General features: G+C 40.5%; 1 protein-coding gene across 1 annotated transcript; it reads left to right on the top strand.

Moving 5' to 3' along the window:
* Positions 1–843: 843 nt before the first annotated feature.
* fech (ferrochelatase) lies at positions 844–20,657 on the top strand. The gene is made up of 11 exons (XM_079581310.1): positions 844–926; positions 8,068–8,158; positions 8,257–8,376; positions 9,527–9,675; positions 11,973–12,107; positions 14,035–14,141; positions 15,230–15,328; positions 15,412–15,519; positions 18,575–18,739; positions 19,004–19,063; positions 20,519–20,657. The coding sequence occupies exons 1-11, from the start codon at positions 890–892 to the stop codon at positions 20,654–20,656; spliced, it is 1,209 nt and encodes a 402-aa protein (XP_079437436.1). The 5' UTR covers positions 844–889; the 3' UTR covers position 20,657.
* The last annotated feature ends 381 nt before the right edge of the window (positions 20,658–21,038 follow it).

Here is a 21,038-nt window from a genome sequence, read left to right as displayed (position 1 = left end):
AGGACAACGAGTTACTGATGGACAGTCACAGCAACGTATTACAAACATCATGTTCGCTGTGAATCCAGCACCCAAAGGAAACGCCAGCTGTCGTAAGGTAGGAGCTTTTATCTTAGAGCTAAAGGCTAGTGTTGAAAAATGATAATATAACATGTAAACAAGTAAATATTATTTAAACTTCTAACAGGACGATTCTTTTTTGCGCAGGCTCGTTCAAAACTTTGCGCTAGTTTTATTTTTTATTTTGTTAGCCGCGTTAGCTTCAAGACAAAAACATCCACCGTTATGAACACGGAGGTTTCCTCCAGTGAAGTCGTTGCGTCTCACTTAATATTTTTTAACCTGCTCCAGCCATATCCGAACTTTTACTCGCTGTCCTTTACCAAATCTTAAGCTATTGCTTCATTTCTGTGGGACATGCTAATTTTTAATGGGAAGAGATGACAGACAGGAAGGACAGCCTCTGGCTGACTGTCCAGGCGGAAATCACGTGGGGTCACTGTGCATATAGCCCATTACTTTTATTTTCTTTGATTGTTGCTTTTTTTCTATGTGCTTTGTCTATTTTTTCCTCAACTTCCAATTGGTAGGCTACACTTTTATATGTATTAACTTTATTTCGTAACTTTATTTCGTTAAAAAAAAAAAAAAATGCTTTTATTGCGAAATGCCGAAGCGGAAGTTGCACACGGGTCTTCCTCCACTTCCGCCTGTGTCACGTCAGGGGCAGCTGTCGGAAGAGGGGGAATCTGTGTGCACATCTGAGCGGACCGCAGAGAGGAGAAGAAGAAGCGGACCGCCCTCCGGCCCAAAGCACCTCTGCACCCCGGGACAAGACACGACCCTCGCCCCACACCGACCCCGGTCCCCCGTCACTTCGAGGAGCGCCATGTCGGTACTGGGCAGCGCGGGACGGCTGCTTCTCTGTGAGTGACACTGCGGACACTTCACTCTCTCTTGACTTTTAACTGCTTTAAACTTCTCCGAAAGCTGCACCCGTCCCACCTCCGCTCGCCACGGTCGCTTTCCGAACCGCTCGTGACCTTAGTGCGTCGGGACTGTCCTTCCACGCCGTTCACATTGGACACAAGTGAATCCCGGTCCGCACCAACGGCCAGATCCGCTCGTTGACTGAGCCGTTGCACGCGGACCTCACGCTGTTTGTTACGTTTTCTTTACGTAGTTGTATCGATTTATCAAATACAGATAAACATCACTTAGAAAACGGTTTTAATTCGCTATCGAAGGTCATAGCGTCGCTTTTATTCCTGTCACTTCCTCCTCGCGGTGCCGCCGGGTGCGTGTTTATGGAAGCGTGTTATTATCTACTCTACTGTACTCTTAGTCACTATCTCCATTTTTTTTTTTTTAAAGTGTGCGTTTATCTCGCGAGACATTCACTGATTGCGCTAAAAGATAATTAGTATCTTCGCTTTGTCGCTGTCGTCGGAAATTTCAAGTTACACAATTCCAGTGTTGTGAACTTGCGTAATGTGAGACACGGACGCCTGGCGGAGACTCTGGGAACTGCAAGGAGTGGAAAGGCTGAATTCCTCCACTACGCATTTTTCAGGCGTTTTAAAGCGACTTTGACGTGTTTGCGCGACGGTTTTGTGTGGGAAACGGGGACGGGAAGTCAAATGCTTTGGATAATGCGTTGTCAAATTAGGGGCAATTTCCGTCACGAAAAATTTTAATGAAAAATTAAATTAAAATAAATAAATAAATATGATAATTAAAAAAAATGACAAAACGCATGGAAATAATGCAATTAAACGTTTTGGTAAGCATTTAAAATTTTGCATTTAATTCATTAAACAATAGTTATTTTGTCCAAGAACCATGTTTTAACCCCTTAAATCCCACCTGAACCGAGCACATTTTCTCCAGTTTGGCTTTACCCCAGTCCAAAAGCTTATGTGAAAAAAGGTGTGAAAATATCAACAGAACTGAGACGAAAACAATGATGAACATGTGACAAAAAAGTGAGAAAAAATGACAAAAAAGACAAAAAAGTGATGAAAAAAGACAAAAAAGTGATGAAAAAAGACAAAAAATGACACAAAAAAAGACAAAAAAATATATATTAAAAATTACAATAAATGTGACAAAAAAGTGATGAAAAAATGACAAAAAATGTGAAAAAAAGACAAAAAAAATGACATAAAGAAAGACAAAAAAAAGACAAAAAAATTACTAAAAATTACAATAAATGTGACAAAAAAGTGATGAAAAAACGACAAAAAATGTGGAAAAAAACCCCAAAAAAATTACAAAAAAGTGACCAAAAAAAACGACAAAAATGTGACAAAAAAATTACAAAAATGAGTTGAAAACCCCCCAAAAAGATGGAAAAAAATCTGATGACGTGAGGAAAAAGATCCATTTTGTAGATCTTAGCTTTCAAATGAGGTGTTACACTGGCCTACAGGATTTGGGTAAAGCTGAACTGGAGAAAATGCTCTCGGTTCAGGCGGGAGTTAAGAGGTTAATAAAATAAGGGAGAATTATATGTAAAGTTAAACTCAGTATTTTGACTACAACAATGACAATAGTGTAACTTTGCCTCTGTTTATTTAATAAGGGGCTGTAACACCAATGATGAATTTCAACAAATTTTCTGTTTTTTCTCATTAAAGCTATTGCAATAAGGTAGTTTCATTTGTGAACTGTTTTATTTTTTTCAGAGAAATTGTCAAAACTGATGCAAATGGCGGTAACACCAATGACGTGGCAAAATGACCCACAGCAAAAAGCAACATTTTAAAGTTACCTTTTTTTGCTGATAGGAGTAGGCTTTTAAGTTGTAACCTGACACATTCTGAAAAGTGATGCTGATAACACCGATGACACAAAACTGAGGGATATTTTTTCATTCAAACATGCAAATTATTGAAGCCCATTCTCGGTTCGAATTAGTAAGACACTTTTTTTGGGGGAAATATTCATTTTAACTGCAAAAAGGTGAGAAAATGGGGTTTAAACATACACCGGAAAATTCAAAGTTGGATAAAAAATTAAAAAACTACAAAAATGCCCCTCGTGGCAAGTTCAAAAACCCAATATGGCCCTTGCATCATACATTTTGACGAATACCATAACTTTATCACTTAGAGATGTCAAAGATCTTTTACCTTTACATGTTTCAGCCGCCATCTGCAGGCCGTCATCAGAAGTATCACCGGCGTGCGGCGACGTGTCACTTATCAGCTGTTCTTGCTTCCGAGGCGTGACCAGTCTGTATCAACTATTACGCTTCGTTGCAAAATCCACCTATTTCCAATACAATAACACATAGGGCTGCTCGATTATTGAAAAAATAATAATCACGATTATTTTTGTCATAATTGAAATCACGATTATTTGTTGCCTTTAAAAAAATCCATCAAAAAAAGACAAAAATCCATAGAAAATAGTGACAAAAATCCATAAAAAAAGACAAAAATCCAGCAGAAAAAAGACAAAAATCCATCAAAAATAGTGACAAAAATCCATTAAAAAAAGACAAAAATCCAGCAGAAAAAGACAAAAATCCATCAAAAATAGTGACAAAAATCCATAAAAAAAGACAAAAATTCAGCAGAAAAAAGACAAAAATCCATCAAAAATAGTGACAAAAATCCATTAAAAAAAGACAAAAATCCAGCAGAAAAAAGACAAAAATCCAGCAAAAATAGTGACAAAAATCCATTAAAAAAAGACAAAAATCCAGCAGAAAAAGACAAAAATCCATCAAAAAAGTGACAAAAATCCCAAAATTAAAAATTAGGAAAAAAAAATTGAAAAAAAAAAAATGTTGAAGAAAAAAAAAAATGTTGAAGAAAAAAATTATAATTGATTTTTTGCGATTATGCTAATTTTTTAATCGATTAATTGCACAGCCCTAATAACACAATCTATAAACAGAAGCAAGGGTTTGCCATGGGAGACCCATTATCCGCTATTATGAGCAGTTTTTTTTGGATGACATCCTGGAAATAATAAAAACTGGACACACCCAAGAGCTCACGGATCACCTCAACACCATAGACAGCACAGGTAGCATTCAATTCACACACGAAGAGGAGAAGGACAGAACAATAGCATTTTTGGACATAAATATTCAACATCATCTTCAAGACGGTAGCATAAAAATAAAGGTCTACAGGAAACCCACACACACAGATCAGTACTTACTCTGGACTTCTGAACACCCCATCGCACACAAGTTATCAGTAGTAAGAACTAGGGCTGCTCGATTATTGAAAAAATAATAATCACGATTATTTTTGTCATAATTGAAATCACGATTATTCAAACGATTATTTGTTGCCTTTAGGGCTGCAACTAACGATTATTTTGGTAATCGATTAATCTACCGATTATTTTTACGATTAATCGATTAATCGATTGGCTGTGAATGGTGTATGAAAATTGTATTTTTTCATTTATTTTTAATCACATAAAGCTAAAGTGGCATCTCTTGAGGACATGTTGATGGAGTAAGCTTAAACTGTGTTGTAAAGTGTTTCTGTAGTGCCAGTTCTGCTTTATTCATTGGATGAGACACAGACAGATATCTACGAAATGTTCAATGTACAAAACTCTACAGACCCTAACTTGAAAAACAAAGTAGGTTTCCATCAAAAATAAAAAATGTTCATGTAATTTTTGCTCTTTTTAAGTCTGTGTTTACTAGAAAACGATTAATCGATTACTAAAATAGTTGACAACTATTTCAATAATCGATTAGTTGTCGATTAATCGATTAGTTGTTTCAGCCCTAGTTGCCTTTAAAAAAATCCATCAAAGTTACAAAAATCCAGCAAAAAAGTGACAAAAATCCAGCAAAAAAGTGACAAAAATCCAGCAAAAAAGTGACAAAAATCCTGCAAAAAAGTGACAAAAATCCAGCAAAAAAAGACAAAAATCCAGCAAAAAAGTGACAAAAATCCAGCAAAAAAAGACAAAAATCCAGCAAAAAAAGACAAAAATCCAGCAAAAAAAGACAAAAATCCAGCAAAAAAGTGACAAAAATCCAGCAAAAAAAGACAAAAATCCAGCAAAAAAGTGACAAAAATCCATTAAAAAAATGACAAAAATCCAGCAAAAAAAGACAAAAATCCAGCAGAAAAAAAGCAAAAAAGTGAAAAAAAATCCATTAAAAAAATGACAAAAATCCATTAAAAAAGTGACAAAAATCCAGCAAAAAAAGACAAAAATCCAGCAAAAAAAGACAAAAATCCAGCAAAAAAGTGACAAAAATCCATTAAAAAAATGACAAAAATCCATTAAAAAAGTGACAAAAATCCAGCAAAAAAGTGACAAAAATCCAGCAAAAAAATTACAAAAATCCAGCAAAAAAGTGACAAAAATCCAAAAATTAAAAAAAAAAAAAAAAAAAAAATTAAAACCACAAAAAAAAAATTTGAAAAAAAAAAATTATGATCGATTTTTTGCGATTATGCTAATTTTGTAATCGTTTACTGTTGTAATCGAAATCGTAAACGAATTTCGATTAATTGCACAGCCGTAGTAAGAACACTTTTCGAACGGGCCACCCTCATTACAGATGCAATAGACCGGGAGGAGGAGGAGAAACACATAGAACACGCACTCACACAATGCAGACAAAGAACACACAAAATCGGGAGCAACATCAAAACAAAAGAAAAAAGAAGCCGGGGAATACAAAAGCATAGTCACTTTGCCATATGTCAGAGGAATAACAGAACCCATCCAGAGAGCAATGAAAAAACACAACATAAACACAGTTATGAAACCACACGCCAAACTGAGGCAGCTTCTGGTACATCCCAAAGATAAAATAACACAGGGGGAAAAATGCAACGCAATTTACGAAATACCATGCAAATCATGCAACAAATCATACATAGGAGAAACAGGACGACCTTTCCACATAAGAAAAAAGGAACACCAAACAGAATGCGAAAAGGAAACAAGGGGACGACTCACAGGAACAAAAAAAGAAAAGGCAGAACAGGAGAATTTAAAATCGGCCATTTCGGACCAAAAGAAACAACCACATCATGGACTGGGATCGGAAAACAATCAATTCAAACGCTGGATAAAAGAAGCCATAGAAATCAGGAAACGGAGCACCGACACCATCAACCGGGACGAAGGAGCGTTTCTCCTGTCCCACACCTCCAATGATTACGCCCCCTGTCGCCCTGAATCCACCGGGCGGCAGGGGGCGTGGCCAGTCTGTCGGACCTGCTGGGACCGTCAGACTGGTCAGGGGGCGTGGCCAGTCTGCCGGACCTGTTGGGACCGTCAGACTGGTCACGCCTCGGAAGTCAGAACAGCTGATAAGTGACACGTCGCCGCACGCCGGTGATACTTCTGATGACGGCCTGCAGATGGCGGCTGAAACATGTAAAGGTAAAAGATCTTTAACATCTCTAACCTTAGTGTAGGGCTGCTCGATTAGTGAAAAAATAATAATCCCGATTATTTTTGTCATAATTGAAATCACGATTATTCAAACGATTATTTGTTGCCTTTAAAAAAATCCATCAAAAAAGTGACAAAAATCCATCAAAAAAGTGACAAAAATCCATCAAAAAAGTGACAAAAATCCAGCAAAAAAGTGACGAAAATCCATCAAAAAATTGACAAAAATCCATCAAAAAAGTGACAAAAATCCATCAAAAAAGTGACACAAATCCAGCAAAAAAGTGACAAAAATCCAGCAAAAAAGTGACAAAAATCCACCAAAAAAAAAGACAAAAATCCACCAAAAAAAAGACAAAAATCCAGCAAAAATAGTGACAAAAATCCAGCAAAAAAGTGACAAAAATCCACCAAAAAAAGACAAAAATCCTTCAAAAAAAGACAAAAATCCACCAAAAAAAGACAAAAATCCTTCAAAAAAAGACAAAAATCCACCAAAAAAAGACAAAAATCCTTCAAAAAAAGACAAAAATCCAGCAAAATCGTGACAAAAATCCAAAAATTAAAAAATTGAAAAAAAAACACATTTGAATTTTTTTTTTTTTTTGTTGAAAAAAACAATTATAATCGATTTTTGCGATTATGATAATTTTGTAAGCGTTTACTATTGTAATAGAAATTGTAATCGAATTTCGATTAATTGCACAGCCCTACGAAGTTTACTATATCTTTTCCAGGTCTTCCATGACTTTATTGATTGATTGACTCCTTCCACTGTCAATGTTTGGTTTTGGTGCTCTTTATCTCTATCTTTTCTGGATTTTCTGCGTGTTTTACAGCCTGCATAGTTTCAGCTTTCAACGTTCCGCATGTTTGGGAGAATCCTGCCATCCTGCAGTTTTCCAGTTTATATCTACGGGATTGGGAAGTCTGCAATTTAAACAGTTTCATCGATTTCAGCATTTACAAGTGCAAATTCCACAGTCAATAAGTTTCCTGTTATTACATACTTCCATTACATAGTATTATTACACTGTAGAATGCAGTAATACTATTTACCACCAAAGAAAAGCATCAACATAGCGAGAAAAAGAGGATGAAAAGTCAACAAAAACGTGAGAAAAACACAACAAAAAATGATAGACAAAATTATTAAAAAAACAACAAAAAAATGACAAAAAATGTGGCGACGCGACGAAAAGTTTCCGTCACTTTTGTAGGTCTTAGCTTTCAAATGAGGCGTTACATTGTTGATCTCCAGTCGAGAAGCTTTTAGATTTGGGTAAAGCCCAGTATAAAAAAACATGAATCTAAAATGAATTCCGTGGAGTATGGTGTACCACAAGGGTCAATTTTGGGACCATTATTATTTATTATTTATATTAATGATTTTGCTTCTGTTTCTACGACCACCTTTCCAGTTCTTTTTGCTGATGATGCCAAGAAAATAATAATAATAAAAAGCCGAAATGGGGAAAATGCACTCGTTAATGTTAAGGCGGGCGGTAAGAGGTTAAAATATGTATTTGTTAAAGTGTCACAGTTACGCTGATTTGGGCCAGACTGGTCAGAGTCCAGGGCTGTTTTTCAGTCCCAGTCCGAAAAGTGTATTGTCCCAGCTCTGGAGCCAAATGCCTTGTATTTTACTTTTGCTTTGGTGGCTGTGTTCAGGTGTGAGGAGCGGCCTGCAGCTGACGGTGAGGAGCCGCTCCACGGCCGCAGCTCTGGCCCAGGCGGCTGCTCCGGACACGCAGGAGAACAGGTGCCTCTCATCAGGAAACTGTCCTGGAAGTCATTAGAAAGGATTAATATAAAAGGTAAAAATTTAGTCTGAACATGTTTTTTTTTCCCTTGTTGCAGAAAGCCAAAGACGGGAATCCTGATGCTGAACATGGGAGGACCAGAGAAGCTGGAGGACGTCCACGACTTCCTGCTGCGGCTCTTCATGGACACCGACCTCATGAAGCTGCCTGTGCAGAGGTAGGAACAGTTACCTACAGGGAAAACCCGAAGAAGCTTAGATATTTCTTGCGTTTTGTTTTGGTTTATTCCTGTGTCTAAGGCCCAATCTCAATTCTCCCCCTTAGCCCTCCGCTTAGCCCTTTCCCTTCGTTTTGCGCGTGCACGAGAGACGAAGGGGTGTCCCAATTCTATTTTGCGGCGAGGGGTAGGGGTGAGGGAGAGGGCCACATAGCCCTTCAAGCGAGGGTTTTTCTGATGCACCCTTCAGACGAAGGGGTAGGAGGAGTTTAACAAAACACGGAAATAAGCTGCGAAATGAATTCACGAACATCATCACTAAGCACTCTTACAAAGTTGCAGAACTCTTCGTTCATGACTTTATTCACTTTGTGTAACAATTAGAACAGTCTATTGCATTAAACGTGTCAGTTCTACGTTTTCGCTTTGCTGCTGCGAACGCTTTATTTGCGCTGTATTGGCGACTTTTGCCATTTCTTTCCAAACTTTCGATACGTCGCTATGCCATGACACACGGGGTTCATCGCTGCTGCGCCCGCTGTCTCCCGGCTGTCTGTCTCCCCGTGCCGCTGTGCTCTGAGCCCGGGTCCAAGGCTGTCTGTCCCCGGTCTGAGCGCACCTCAGCAGCCTCCGCTCTGGCCCGGGCTCAGAGCGGAGGCTGCGGGTGCCTGTCCCCGCCCTGTGCGCACTGCGAGCGGGTCTACCTCTGTTCATCCCCGCTGAGTGCGCGAGTGCGCTACATGTGCAGATCTCTCGCAGCTCTGGCTGCAGCCACAGCGACTCACGGTCGAAGCCGCAATACACGGACGGGGGAAGGAGAATGTAGCACCGAATGAAGCAGAAACAGATGAAAATCTGTTGGGTTTAGGATGAGACGAGTCCTGTTGTTTAGGTGTTACAGAACAGTATCGGTCAAGTGATGAACTGGTTCAGTAGTTGTTGTTTTTTTTACATAGCCAAACTCATCTGTGTTCATAGTAAATGCAGTCAAATGGAGGGCTGTCCCATTTCTTAAGGCAGTCTTTTCAACCCTCGCCCTTCGCCCTTGGTTTCAGGGTGTAGGGAAAGGGCAAGGGCTAGGGCTAGGGGAAGGGGTAGGGGTAGAAAAGAGAATTGAGATTGGGCCTAACTGTGTCCTCTCTCTCTGCAGTAAACTGGGGCCCTTCATCGCCAAGCGCCGCACCCCGAAGATCCAGGAGCAGTACAGTCGGATCGGGGGAGGCTCGCCCATCAAACGCTGGACCTCCATGCAGGGGGAGGGCATGGTCAAGCTGCTGGACCACATGTGCCCCGACACCGGTGAGCCTTTCCTCTCTCTGGTTCCTGAAAGTGGCTTATCAGTCCAACATGGCCGACCCCAAGCCAGGACCCGACCGATGTGAATTCTTTTGGGTCCAATATAGATATGATGTGCTTTGTATCTCTCATATAGCCCATAGTTAAACATTTATTATTATTAACCCCTTACCTCCCACCTGAACCGAGCACATTTTCTCCAGTTTGGCTTCAAGCCCGGTCCAAAAAGCTTCTGGAAAAAAGCTGTGAAAATGGCAACAAAACGAAAAAAAAGTATGGAAAAAGTGACGAAAAATTGATGAAAAAATGACAAAAATTTGACAAAAAATTGACCAAAAATCTGACAAACGACCAAAAAAAAGACAAAAATGTGATAAAAAGTTGACGGAAAAAAGGACAAAAATGTGATAATAATTTGACAAAAAAAAATTACAAAAAATTGACAAAAAATGACCAAAAAAGTTACAAAAATGAGTTGAATACCTGACGAAAAATGATGGGGAAAAAAAGCAACAAAACGAAAAAAAAGTTTGGAAATGTGACAAAGAAGTGAGAAAACATTGACAAAAAAGTGACGAAAAATTGACGAAAAAATGACAAAATGTCACAAAAATGTCACAAGAAATTGACAAAAATTTGACCAAAAAATGACAAAAATGTGACAAAATGTGACAAAAAAAATACAAACATTTGTCAAAAAATTAAAAAAAAATGACAAAGTTACAAAGATGAGTTGAATACCCCACAAAAAAATGATGGACAAAAGATCCTCTCGGTTCAGGCGGGAGTTAAGAGGTTAAGTAAGAAAATCCACAACATGTATCATGCATTTTCACTGTTTGTGCAGCCACACTTCACAAAAACACTGATTCAATCAAACAAGAGAAGCTTAAATGAGAACTAAGCAATGAAGACCTGCGTGTAAGTGTAAAGCTGGATGTTGTAGCCCAAAATCTAGGTCATAGTTTTAAAGTGAGAGCGGGATAAATCCTATCATAATCATCAAGATGAGCTGCGCCCGATTGTTTGAGACATTGGCAGGTTTTGTCGCAGAGTGACCCATCCTCAGACTCTCTGGTCTGGGTCGGGTCTGGGTCTGGGTCGGGTCTGGGTCGGGTCCCGCCTGAGCTCCGTTGCATGTGCGGCTGCAGATAGTGACAGAGCAGAGGTGTGACGCTCGTGTGTGGACCGCTCCTCAGACCACTCCTTAGATAACAGCCCAGTCCAATCTGCTCTGAACAGCTCCACACAATGTCCACAATGACATCGCTTCTGTGGAACCTTTGAAGCAAATGCCATTGAACAAAGGCTTTACAAAGATAATTGTTTACCTGCTTGACAAGTTTCCTTCCTGTAGCTTTTGTTTGACGCGCCACGTGCTGCAGAAGTGACACGTCTTAAAGCCTGTTCATGCTCCACAAGACGCCAGAACTTTCTTCTTGTTCTTGAGGCAAACACACCGGTGTGAGGAAGTAAACATTGGATTCTCGCTTCCCGCTTCCGCCAAAATAACCCTGACCGCCAAACATCCAGCCAGTCACAGCGAGAGTTCTCACAGCCCTGCCGAGCAAAGTTCTGCTCAGCCGAGGCGTCAAGAACAATCTGTAAGAACTGCCGAGCAGGAGCTGCGAGAACAAAATGACGATAATTTTGTTCTCAGCCTCGCAGCTCTGTGTACGTCCTGTGGAGTAAGAACTGGCCTTTAAGCTGAGCACACACTACATGATTTTTTTTTTCAGTCTTGAGAGATTTTGTAAAGACTACTGTCCACAACAGCATTTATCGCGATCATAGAACTGGGGGTTCACACATAACAAGTGAGAAGTGTGAGAGAGAATCCACACTAGTCGGACGCCCCGCTGCTGTATTATGTCCTCTATAAAAAACTGGCCCCAGATCGTGAGTGTGAGAAACACAGCCGCAGGTACGAGTGTTCCTAAGCTTCTTGGTAGTTCTCTCAAATGGAAATTTAAAGTAGATGAAGCCAAGAAGTGTGATGTATTTCCAGTGGATTTAATAAGAAAAGGTGATGGACCGACACCAGCCCCGTTACTGTGGAGAGAAGGAGCTGTATTTTCCTTGTATTTTGTTTTTTTATTGGCTTCTGTTCTCCAAGTGGTAAATCCGCCCACGCTTCTTCTGTGCGTCCAAAACCAGATCTAAAATTCAGACATGTTGTAACTGGGTTCTAGTCACGTCGTTCTACACACACACACACACACACTGTACACAGCCCCCCACTCAACGCCCCGACAGAGGATTTCAATCTCTAACGAGTCTTTTTCATGTTTCGTGTCCAGCTCCTCACAAGTTCTACATTGGTTTCCGGTACGTGCACCCTCTGACGGAGGAGGCCATCGAGCAGATGGAGAAGGACGGGGTGGAGAGAGCCGTGGCCTTCACCCAGTACCCCCAGTACAGCTGCTCCACAACAGGTCAGCCCTACACTACCCCTCAGTACAACAGGTCAGCCCTACACTAACCCTCAGTACCACAGGTCAGCCCCACACTACCCCTCAGTACAACAGGTCAGCCCCACACTACCCCTCAGTACCACAGGTCAGCCCCACACTACCCCTCAGTACCACAGGTCAGCCTCACACTACCCCTCAGTACAACAGGTCAGCCCCACACTACCCCTCAGTACAACAGGTCAGCCCCACACTACCCCTCAGTACAACAGGTCAGCCCCACACTACCCCTCAGTACCACAGGTCAGCCTCACACTACCCCTCAGTACAACAGGTCAGCCCCACACTACCCCTCAGTACCACAGGTCAGCCCCACACTACCCCTCAGCACAACAGTTCAGCCCCACACTACCCCTCAGTACAACAGGTCAGCCCCACACTACCCCTCAGTACAACAGGTCAGCCCCACACTACCCCTCAGTACAACAGGTCAGCCCTACACTACCCCTCAGTACAACAGGTCAGCCCCACACTACCCCTCAGTACAACAGGTCAGCCCCACACTACCCCTCAGTACAACAGGTCAGCCCTACACTACCCCTCAGTACAACAGGTCAGCCCCACACTACCCCTCAGTACAACATGTCAGCCTCACACTACCCCTCAGTACAACAGGTCAGCCTTACACTACCCCTCAGTACAACAGGTCAGCCCTACACTACCCCTCAGTACAACAGGTCAGCCCTACACTACCCCTCAGTACCACAGGTCAGCCCTACACTACCCCTCAGTACAACAGGTCAGCCCTACACTACCCCTCAGTACCACAGGTCAGCCCTACACTACCCCTCAGTACAACAGGTCAGCCCCACACTACCCCTCAGTACCACAGGTCAGCCCCACACTACCCCTCAGTACCACAGGTCAGCCCTACACTACCCCTCAGTACAACAGGTCAGCCCTACACTACCTCTCAGTACCACAGGTCAGCCCCACACTACCCCTCAGTACAACAGGTCAGCCCTACACTAACCCTCAGTACAACAGGTCAGCCCTACACTACCCCTCAGTACCACAGGTCAGCCCCACACTACCCCTCAGTACAACAGGTCAGCCCTACACTACCCCTCAGTACAACAGGTCAGCCCTACACTACCCCTCAGTACAACAGGTCAGCCCTACACTACCCCTCAGTACAACAGGTCAGCCCTACACTACCCCTCAGTATCACAGGTCAGCCCTACACTACCCCTGAGTACAACAGGTCAGCCCCACACTACCCCTCAGTACAACAGGTCAGCCCTACACTACCCCTCAGTACCACAGGTCAGCCCCACACTACCCCTCAGTACCACAGGTCAGCCCTACACTACCCCTCAGTACAACAGGTCAGCCCTACACTACCTCTCAGTACCACAGGTCAGCCCCACACTACCCCTCAGTACAACAGGTCAGCCCTACACTAACCCTCAGTACAACAGGTCAGCCCTACACTACCTCTCAGTACAACAGGTCAGCCCCACACTACCCCTCAGTACAACAGGTCAGCCCTACACTACCCCTCAGTACCACAGGTCAGCCCCACACTACCCCTCAGTACAACAGGTCAGCCCTACACTACCCCTCAGTACAACAGGTCAGCCCTACACTACCCCTCAGTACAACAGGTCAGCCCTACACTACCCCTCAGTACAACAGGTCAGCCCTACACTACCCCTCAGTATCACAGGTCAGCCCTACACTACCCCTGAGTACAACAGGTCAGCCCCACACTACCCCTCAGTACCACAGGTCAGCCCTACACTACCCCTCAGTACAACAGGTCAGCCCCACACTGTTCACAGCTGCTCCACACATACATCACATAAATATCATAATCAAAAACAATAATAATAATCAAATAATCATGAAACTCTCGAATGCGACCTGACCGACCGCCATGTCTCCACAGGAAGCAGTTTGAACGCCATATATCGTTACTATAGCGACAGAAGCGAGAGACCCAAAATGCGCTGGAGCGTCATCGACCGGTGGCCCACACACCCCCTGCTGGTGGAGGTAAGACGGAGCCCTCCTTCACCCCCCTATGTTGAGCTCGTATGCAGCCCGAAATATTCAACTGTTGCACTTCAAGATGCATGTGTATAATCTGCAGGTTAAGCGACTCAACTCGAAAGCAAATATAATAATAATATACAGCATATACATCACCTCAGTAACTTTACCTCATTCGTTCACTCAAAGAAAATGCCACATTAGATTATTTTGAAAGTGTCAGTTCAGCATCAGTTCTTTTATAAGTCAATTTTTAACATATGCTGTTGTTGACGTCAACAACCTTTGCAATAAAAGTTGGAAAATTGTGAAAGTTGCTGCTACAACGCTCTGTGATTGATAAACACCAAGACACCACAACAGTGTTTCCTTAACATAACTGGAAGAGAGTTAGTATTAACCCCTTTACTCCCACCTGAACCGAGCACATTTTCTCCAGTTTGGCTTTACCCCAATCCAAAAGCTTCTGGAAAAAAGCTGTGAAAATAGCGACGAAAATAGTGACGAAAAATTTATGAAAAAGTGGCAAAAATGTCACAAGAAATTGACAAAATGGACGAAACAATTACAAAAAAAAATGACCAAAATGTTACAAAAAAATGGACAAAAAATGGACAAAAAATTACAAAAATGTGACCAAAAAATTACAAAAATTTGACAAAAAAATTACTAAAAAATTACAAAAATGTGACAAAAAATGACCAAAAAATTACAAAAAAAGACAAAAATGTGACAAAATGTGACAAAAAAAATTACAAAAAAATTACTAAAAAAATACAAAAAATGACCCAAAAAAATGACCAAAAAATGACAAAAAAATGAAACAAATGTGACAAAAATGTGACAAAAAAATGTCAAAAATGTGATTAAAAAAAAATGACAAAAAGTTACAAAAACGAGTTGAATACCCAACAAAAAAATGCTGGGAAAAAAATCTGACGTGAGGAAAATCCTCTCGGTTCAGGCGGGAGTTAAGAGGTTAACCACACGCAGCATCCCCACTTTGGGCACCCCTGCCTTATACCAAGGATATAATGAAAGTCGGTCTGAAAGCGTGAGTGAAGCCCGTGTTTACAAAAGGTGTGTGTCAGTGTTTTGCAGAGCACATCAGGAACGAGCTGCAGAAGTTCCCCGAAGACAAACGCGACGACGTGGTCATCCTGTTCTCCGCACACTCCCTTCCCATGGCGGTGAGTTACCTTAGAAATATAATAATCGCTCACAAGGACAAAGCTAGAGCTACCCTGTTCAAAGTCACACTGTGTGCTTCCAGGTGGTGAACCGAGGAGACCCGTACCCTCAGGAGGTGGGGGCCACGGTGCAGAGGGTCATGGAGAGACTGGGCCACTGTAACCCGTACAGACTGGTGTGGCAGTCCAGGGTGAGTCTCACACAGTAGCTCCGTAGAAATCAGAGAAATGCCTTGAGCTGTCGGAGTCCACAAATCATCTGAAGCTCCATACAAATGAATGGTGAAGCCAGGCGCTATACTAAAGCGCGGAGATGCTAGATCAGCATAAACATCTCAATTTGAGCATAATAATCCACATTTTAGTTGTTTTGACTAGTTAAGAAGTTGTTGGGCGTTTGTCCGAGATTATTTCACTTGTTCTGAGATGTTTCTGACTTGTTTCGATACATTTCGTCCTTATTTCAGGTCATTTTCTTTGCCAATGTGACAAAAATGTGACAAAAAAAATGACAAAAAATGGATTAAAAAAATGACAAAAAATGACCAAAAAATGACCAAAAAATGACAAAAAATGTGACAAAAAAATGACAAAAAAATGACAAAAAATGTGACAAAAAAATGACCAAAAAATGACAAAAAATAACAAAAAATAACAAAAAAATGACAAAAAATGGATTAAAAAAAATGACAAAAAATTGACCAAAAAATAACAAAAAGTGACAAAAAATGTGACAAAAAAATGACCAAAAAATGACAAAAAAATAACAACAAATAACAAAAAAAATGTGACAAAAAAAATGACAAAAAGTTACAAAAAATGACCAAAAAATGTGACAAAAAAAATGACCAAAAATAACAAAAAATGACAAAAAATTGACCAAAAAATGACCAAAAAATGACAAAAAATAACAAAAAATGACAAAAAATTGACCAAAAAATAACAAAAAGTGACAAAAAATGTGACAAAAAAATGACCAAAAAATGACCAAAAATAACAAAAAATAACAAAAAATGACAAAAAATTGACCAAAAAATGACACAAAATAACAAAAAATTACAAAAAAATTACAAATAAATGACAAAAAATAACAAAAAGTGACAAATGTGAGAAAAAAATGACAAAAAATTGATTTAAAAAAAATGAAAGTTGGTCTTATCTCATTGGCAACTTTACTTTCTTATTTCAAAGCGAGATTTACCCTAGAACTGGTCTGGAATGTCCTCAAACAAGCAAAGTAAACTTGGTCCGATCAGGAAAAGTGTCTAAATGAGTGAAAACCGCTCAAAACAAGAAACATTTCCTCAATTCAAGTCATTTAAGCCAATGCTTGATATTTACTTTTTGTAGTGGAGGCTTGATTATCGTTAAAAGCATTCCTTTATCACAACAAATAGTCTAAAATCAGTCCAATTAGATTCATATTCACCAATAAAACAGTTCATCATTCTCTGCAAAGCGGTGAACAAACTTCCTCTTAGCAACTCTATGCAGGGGCAAAGGTCACGGCCTACATCCTGTGCACCCTTGTCCTGCAGTGACCCCTAGTGGACATTTACTTGGAGACTACTGGCTCCTACACATACATTTATAACAATACAATTCAAATAACTTCTCAATTTAAAAGTAGCAGAGAACATTCATTCAACAGCACACACAGAACAACCGAAAATACAACATGAAGTAAAGTAAGTGCACAAGTAAGTCCAGTAGTCGCTGTAAACTGTCAGTCCTCATCATTTCTGTAAAGAGTTCAGGAGCTGGATGGCTCTGGGCACAAAGATGCTCTTCCTCCTCTGATTATTACAGGATGGGACCCGGACCCTGCGTCCAGAGGGCAGCCACTCAATCTCCTTGTCCAGAATGGGTCTTTGTGTGATCCGCTGAGCCTTTTCATCCTTCGTAAAACACAACATCCATTTCCACTGCTATGCGGATGACACCCAGCTCTGCCTCTCTACCAAACCATCTTCATCTCTTCCTCCATCCTCCCATGCCCTCTGTCCACAAGAAATTCATTTGTGGTTCTCCACCAACTTCCTCAAACTGAACGGCTCCAAAGCAGAAGTCCTTCTCGTAGGCACCTCGTCCACTCTCTCCAAATCGAACAGTTTTCCTATTCCCTTCAACAACTCATCTGTCCTACCCTCCCCTCAGGTTAAGAGTCTGGGTGTCATCCTCTCTCACCCCCCCCACACCACCGCCATCCTCGTCCACAGCCTCGTCACCTCCCGCATTGATTACTGCGACTCACTTCTGTTCGGTCTTCCCAACACATCCCTCCAGAAACTGCAGCTCCTCCAAAACTCTGCAGCTCGAATCATCACACGGACCCCCTACCTCTCATTTTTTTGTCACAAAATGTGACAAAAAAATTACAACAAAAATGTGACCAAAAAAGGACAGAAATTCGACAAAAAAAGGACAAAAAATTGACAAAAAAATTACAAAAATGTGATTAAAAATTGACGAAAAAATGACAGAAATGTGACACAAAATTACAAAAATGTGACAAAAAAAGACAAAAAATGACCCAAAAAAATGTAAAAAAAAAAATGTATAAAAATGTGACAAAAAAATGAGAAAAATTTGACCAAAAAAATGAGAAAAATTTGACAAAAAATAACAAAAAAAATGACAAAAATTTGATTAAAAATTGACAAAAAAATGACAGAAATATGACAAAAAATGACAAAAAATGTGACAAAAAAATTGACGAAAAAATGACAAAAAATGAGAAAAAATTGACAAAAAAATGAGAAAAAATTGGCAAAAAATGACCCAAAAAAATGACCCAAAAAATGACAAAAATTTGACAAAAAAAGACAAAAAGATAGAAAAATTTGACAAAAAAATGACAGAAATATGACAAAAAATGACAAAAAATTTGACAAAAATGTGACAAAAAATGATTAGAAAACCCCCAAAAAATGATGGAAAAAAAATCTGATGACGTGAGGAAAAAGATCCTCGGTTTAGGCGGGAGTTACGAGGTTAAATGGTATATGACCCACTGTATAGTCACCTTTACTGTTTGACTCATGGAGGATATTTTTGGAATTTTAACTAACCCCTGTCCCACAACAACCCCACCGGCTCCCCATAAAACAAAGAGCAAAGACAGAACCACAGGATCATCAGCAAATGCAAATTTCATCTCAATTCAGACCGGGCATTAAGAGCTGGCCTTCACGGAGCTCAGTGAAAGTCCCAAAACGTTTAAAAGCATCCCCGTGTGTCCCTCAGGTGGGCCCCATGGCGTGGCTGGGCCCTCAGACGGACGAGGTGATCAAAGGCCTGTGCGAGCGAGGGAAGAAGAACCTGCTGCTGGTCCCCATCGCCTTCACCTCGGACCACATCGAGACGCTGCACGAGCTGGACATCGAGTACAGCCAGGTCCTCGCAGAAGAGGCAAGTGCACACGCTCCCCATTTGGAGACAGATCATAAGTAGGTGGTGAGGTGGAGCTTGTTGTGAAAGGTCAGAGAAACACTGAAGAGTAAAAACAAATGCTATTCCACCTCTAAGTTGGGTTGAGGGGATATAAGGGTAGCTTCGAAAACTTAAACACTTTCAAAACTACTCCTAAAATAATTGTACACATTAAATGAGTGGGTTTATCTAAATTGTCGGTTTCAGTAACAGCTGTTCCCATTGTGTGTGTCCCGTTTCCAGTGCGGTGTGGAGAACATCAGGAGAGCAGAGTCCTTAAATGGAAACCCTCTTTTCATGAAGGTGAGTGCTGCCTACAGGAGGGTGGTCCCAGGCCAAGTATTTTTCTCCCCCTACATGTTCAAAAAGGTGTCACTTCTGGTCCGAATTGCCGTCATGCATGAGCTTAATATAGAAGGTGCAGTTACACGTATGGCCTGAGGTGGCAGTAGTGAGTATAAAATGGCCAACTTGCATCTAGCCCCTTTAACCTCTTAACTACCGAATGAACCGAGAGCATTTTCTCCAGTTCAGCTTTACCCAAATCCTGCAGACCAGTGTAACACCTCAAGATCTACAAAGCTCATCTAAATGGATCTATTTCCTCCCGTCATCAGATTTTTTTTCATGCTTTTTTGGGGGGGTATTCAACTCATTTTTTTCAACTCACTTTTTTGTAATTTTTTACAAAGCTCGAAATCATCACACGGACCCCTACCTCTCATTTTTTTGTCACAAAATGTGACCAAAAAATTGACGAAAAAATGACAAAAAATTTACACAAAAATACAAAAATGTGACAAAAAAAAGAAAACAAATGTGACAAAAAAAAGAAAAAAAATGTGACAAAAAATGACAAAAGAAATGACAAAAATGTGACAAAAAAGTGACGAAAAAATTACACAAATTTCATAAAAATGTGACAAAAAAAAGACAAAAATTTTGTACTTTTTTGTCTTTTTTTTGTCTTGTCATTTTTTGTTCAATTTTTTGTCTTTTTTTTGGTAAATTTTTTGTCTATTTTTTTGTCAATTTTTGGTCAATTTTTGGTCTTTTTTTGTGTCAATTTTTGGTCTTTTTTGTCATTTTTTGTAATTTTTTTTGGTCAATTTTTTGTCTTTGTCACATTTTTTGTAATTTTTTGGTCATTTTTTGGTCAATTTTTTGCCATTTTTTGTTTTGTTCTTTTTGTCTTTTTTTCGGTCAATTTTTTGTCTTTTTTGTCACATTTTTTGTCATTTTTTGGGTCTTTTTTTGGTCTTTTTGGGGTATTTTTTAGTGATTTTTTAGTCTTTTTTGTCATTTTTTTGTCAATTTTTTGTCTTATTTTGTTATTTTTTTGTCTTTTTTTTGGTAATTTTTGTCTTTTTTTGTTATTTTTTTGTCTTTTTTGTCACATTTTTTGTCATTTTTTTGGTCAATTTTTGGTCTTATTTTTTGGTATTTTTTTAGTCGTTTTTTGTCTTTTGTTATTTTTTAGTGATTTTTTTTTGTCTTTTTTGTCATTTTTTAGTCATTTTTTAGTCTTTTTCGTCACTATTTTGTCACATCTTCATCATTGTTTTCATCTCAGTTCTGCCACTATTTCCACACCATTTTCCCAGAAGCTTTTAGACTGGGGTAAAGCCAAACTGTAGAAAATGTGCTCGCTTCAGGCTAGAGTTAAGGGTGTAAACTGCCCTTGCTTCCTCCTGTAGAAACCCTGATGTAAACGTCGTGTCTGGCCTCATGTCTGATCCGTCTCCCTTGGTTCCGCAGGCGCTGGCGGACCTGGTCCAGTCCCACCTCCAGTCCAACGAGCCGTGCTCCCGCCAGCTCACCCTGCGCTGCCCCCTGTGCACCAACCCCACCTGCGGACTCACCAAGGGCTTCTTCTCCTCGCAGAAACTGTCCTAACGGGGTCACACGGGGGTCCGCCCGGAAAACACAGAGAAGAGTCTTTCAGTTTCAGTTCACCGGAAGCATCACTGGTCTTTTATCTCCTTTCCCCCGCCCACTCCTCCTCCTCCTCCAGGTCGCTGCCGCCGGTTCTTCTTCCGCACGTTTCGGTGAATCGGGTTCGGTTCGGATCCCACCGGTAACTTTTTATCTGAGAATGATTCAAGATAAGGATGTTTTTTTTTTTCTCCATAAATCCGTCTTGTTGCTGCATGAAGCTTAGCAGTAATAACTATGGATGGTATCGGATATCGGAGACGATACTGGAAAAAAAATATCGGCTACAAATATCCGACGCTGAACCGATACCAGTTTTGGCTCTCAATACCTTAAAACTTAA

This window comes from Gobius niger (assembly GCF_951799975.1).
Source record: "Gobius niger genome assembly, chromosome: 22".
NCBI lineage: Eukaryota > Metazoa > Chordata > Actinopteri > Gobiiformes > Gobiidae > Gobius > Gobius niger.
The sequence above is the reverse complement of the archived record's forward strand: the minus strand, read 5'-3'. Positions and strand labels throughout refer to the sequence as shown.

Bases quoted from the DNA above. Each gene is read 5' to 3' on its own strand.
- fech (XM_079581310.1), top strand. From the start codon at position 890: ATGTCGGTACTGGGCAGCGCGGGACGGCTGCTTCTCT. The intron at 9,676-11,972 runs GTGAGCCTTTCC...TTTCGTGTCCAG, and splicing joins CCACATGTGCCCCGACACCG to CTCCTCACAAGTTCTACATT. The intron at 14,142-15,229 runs GTAAGACGGAGC...GGTGTGTGTCAG, and splicing joins CACACCCCCTGCTGGTGGAG to TGTTTTGCAGAGCACATCAG.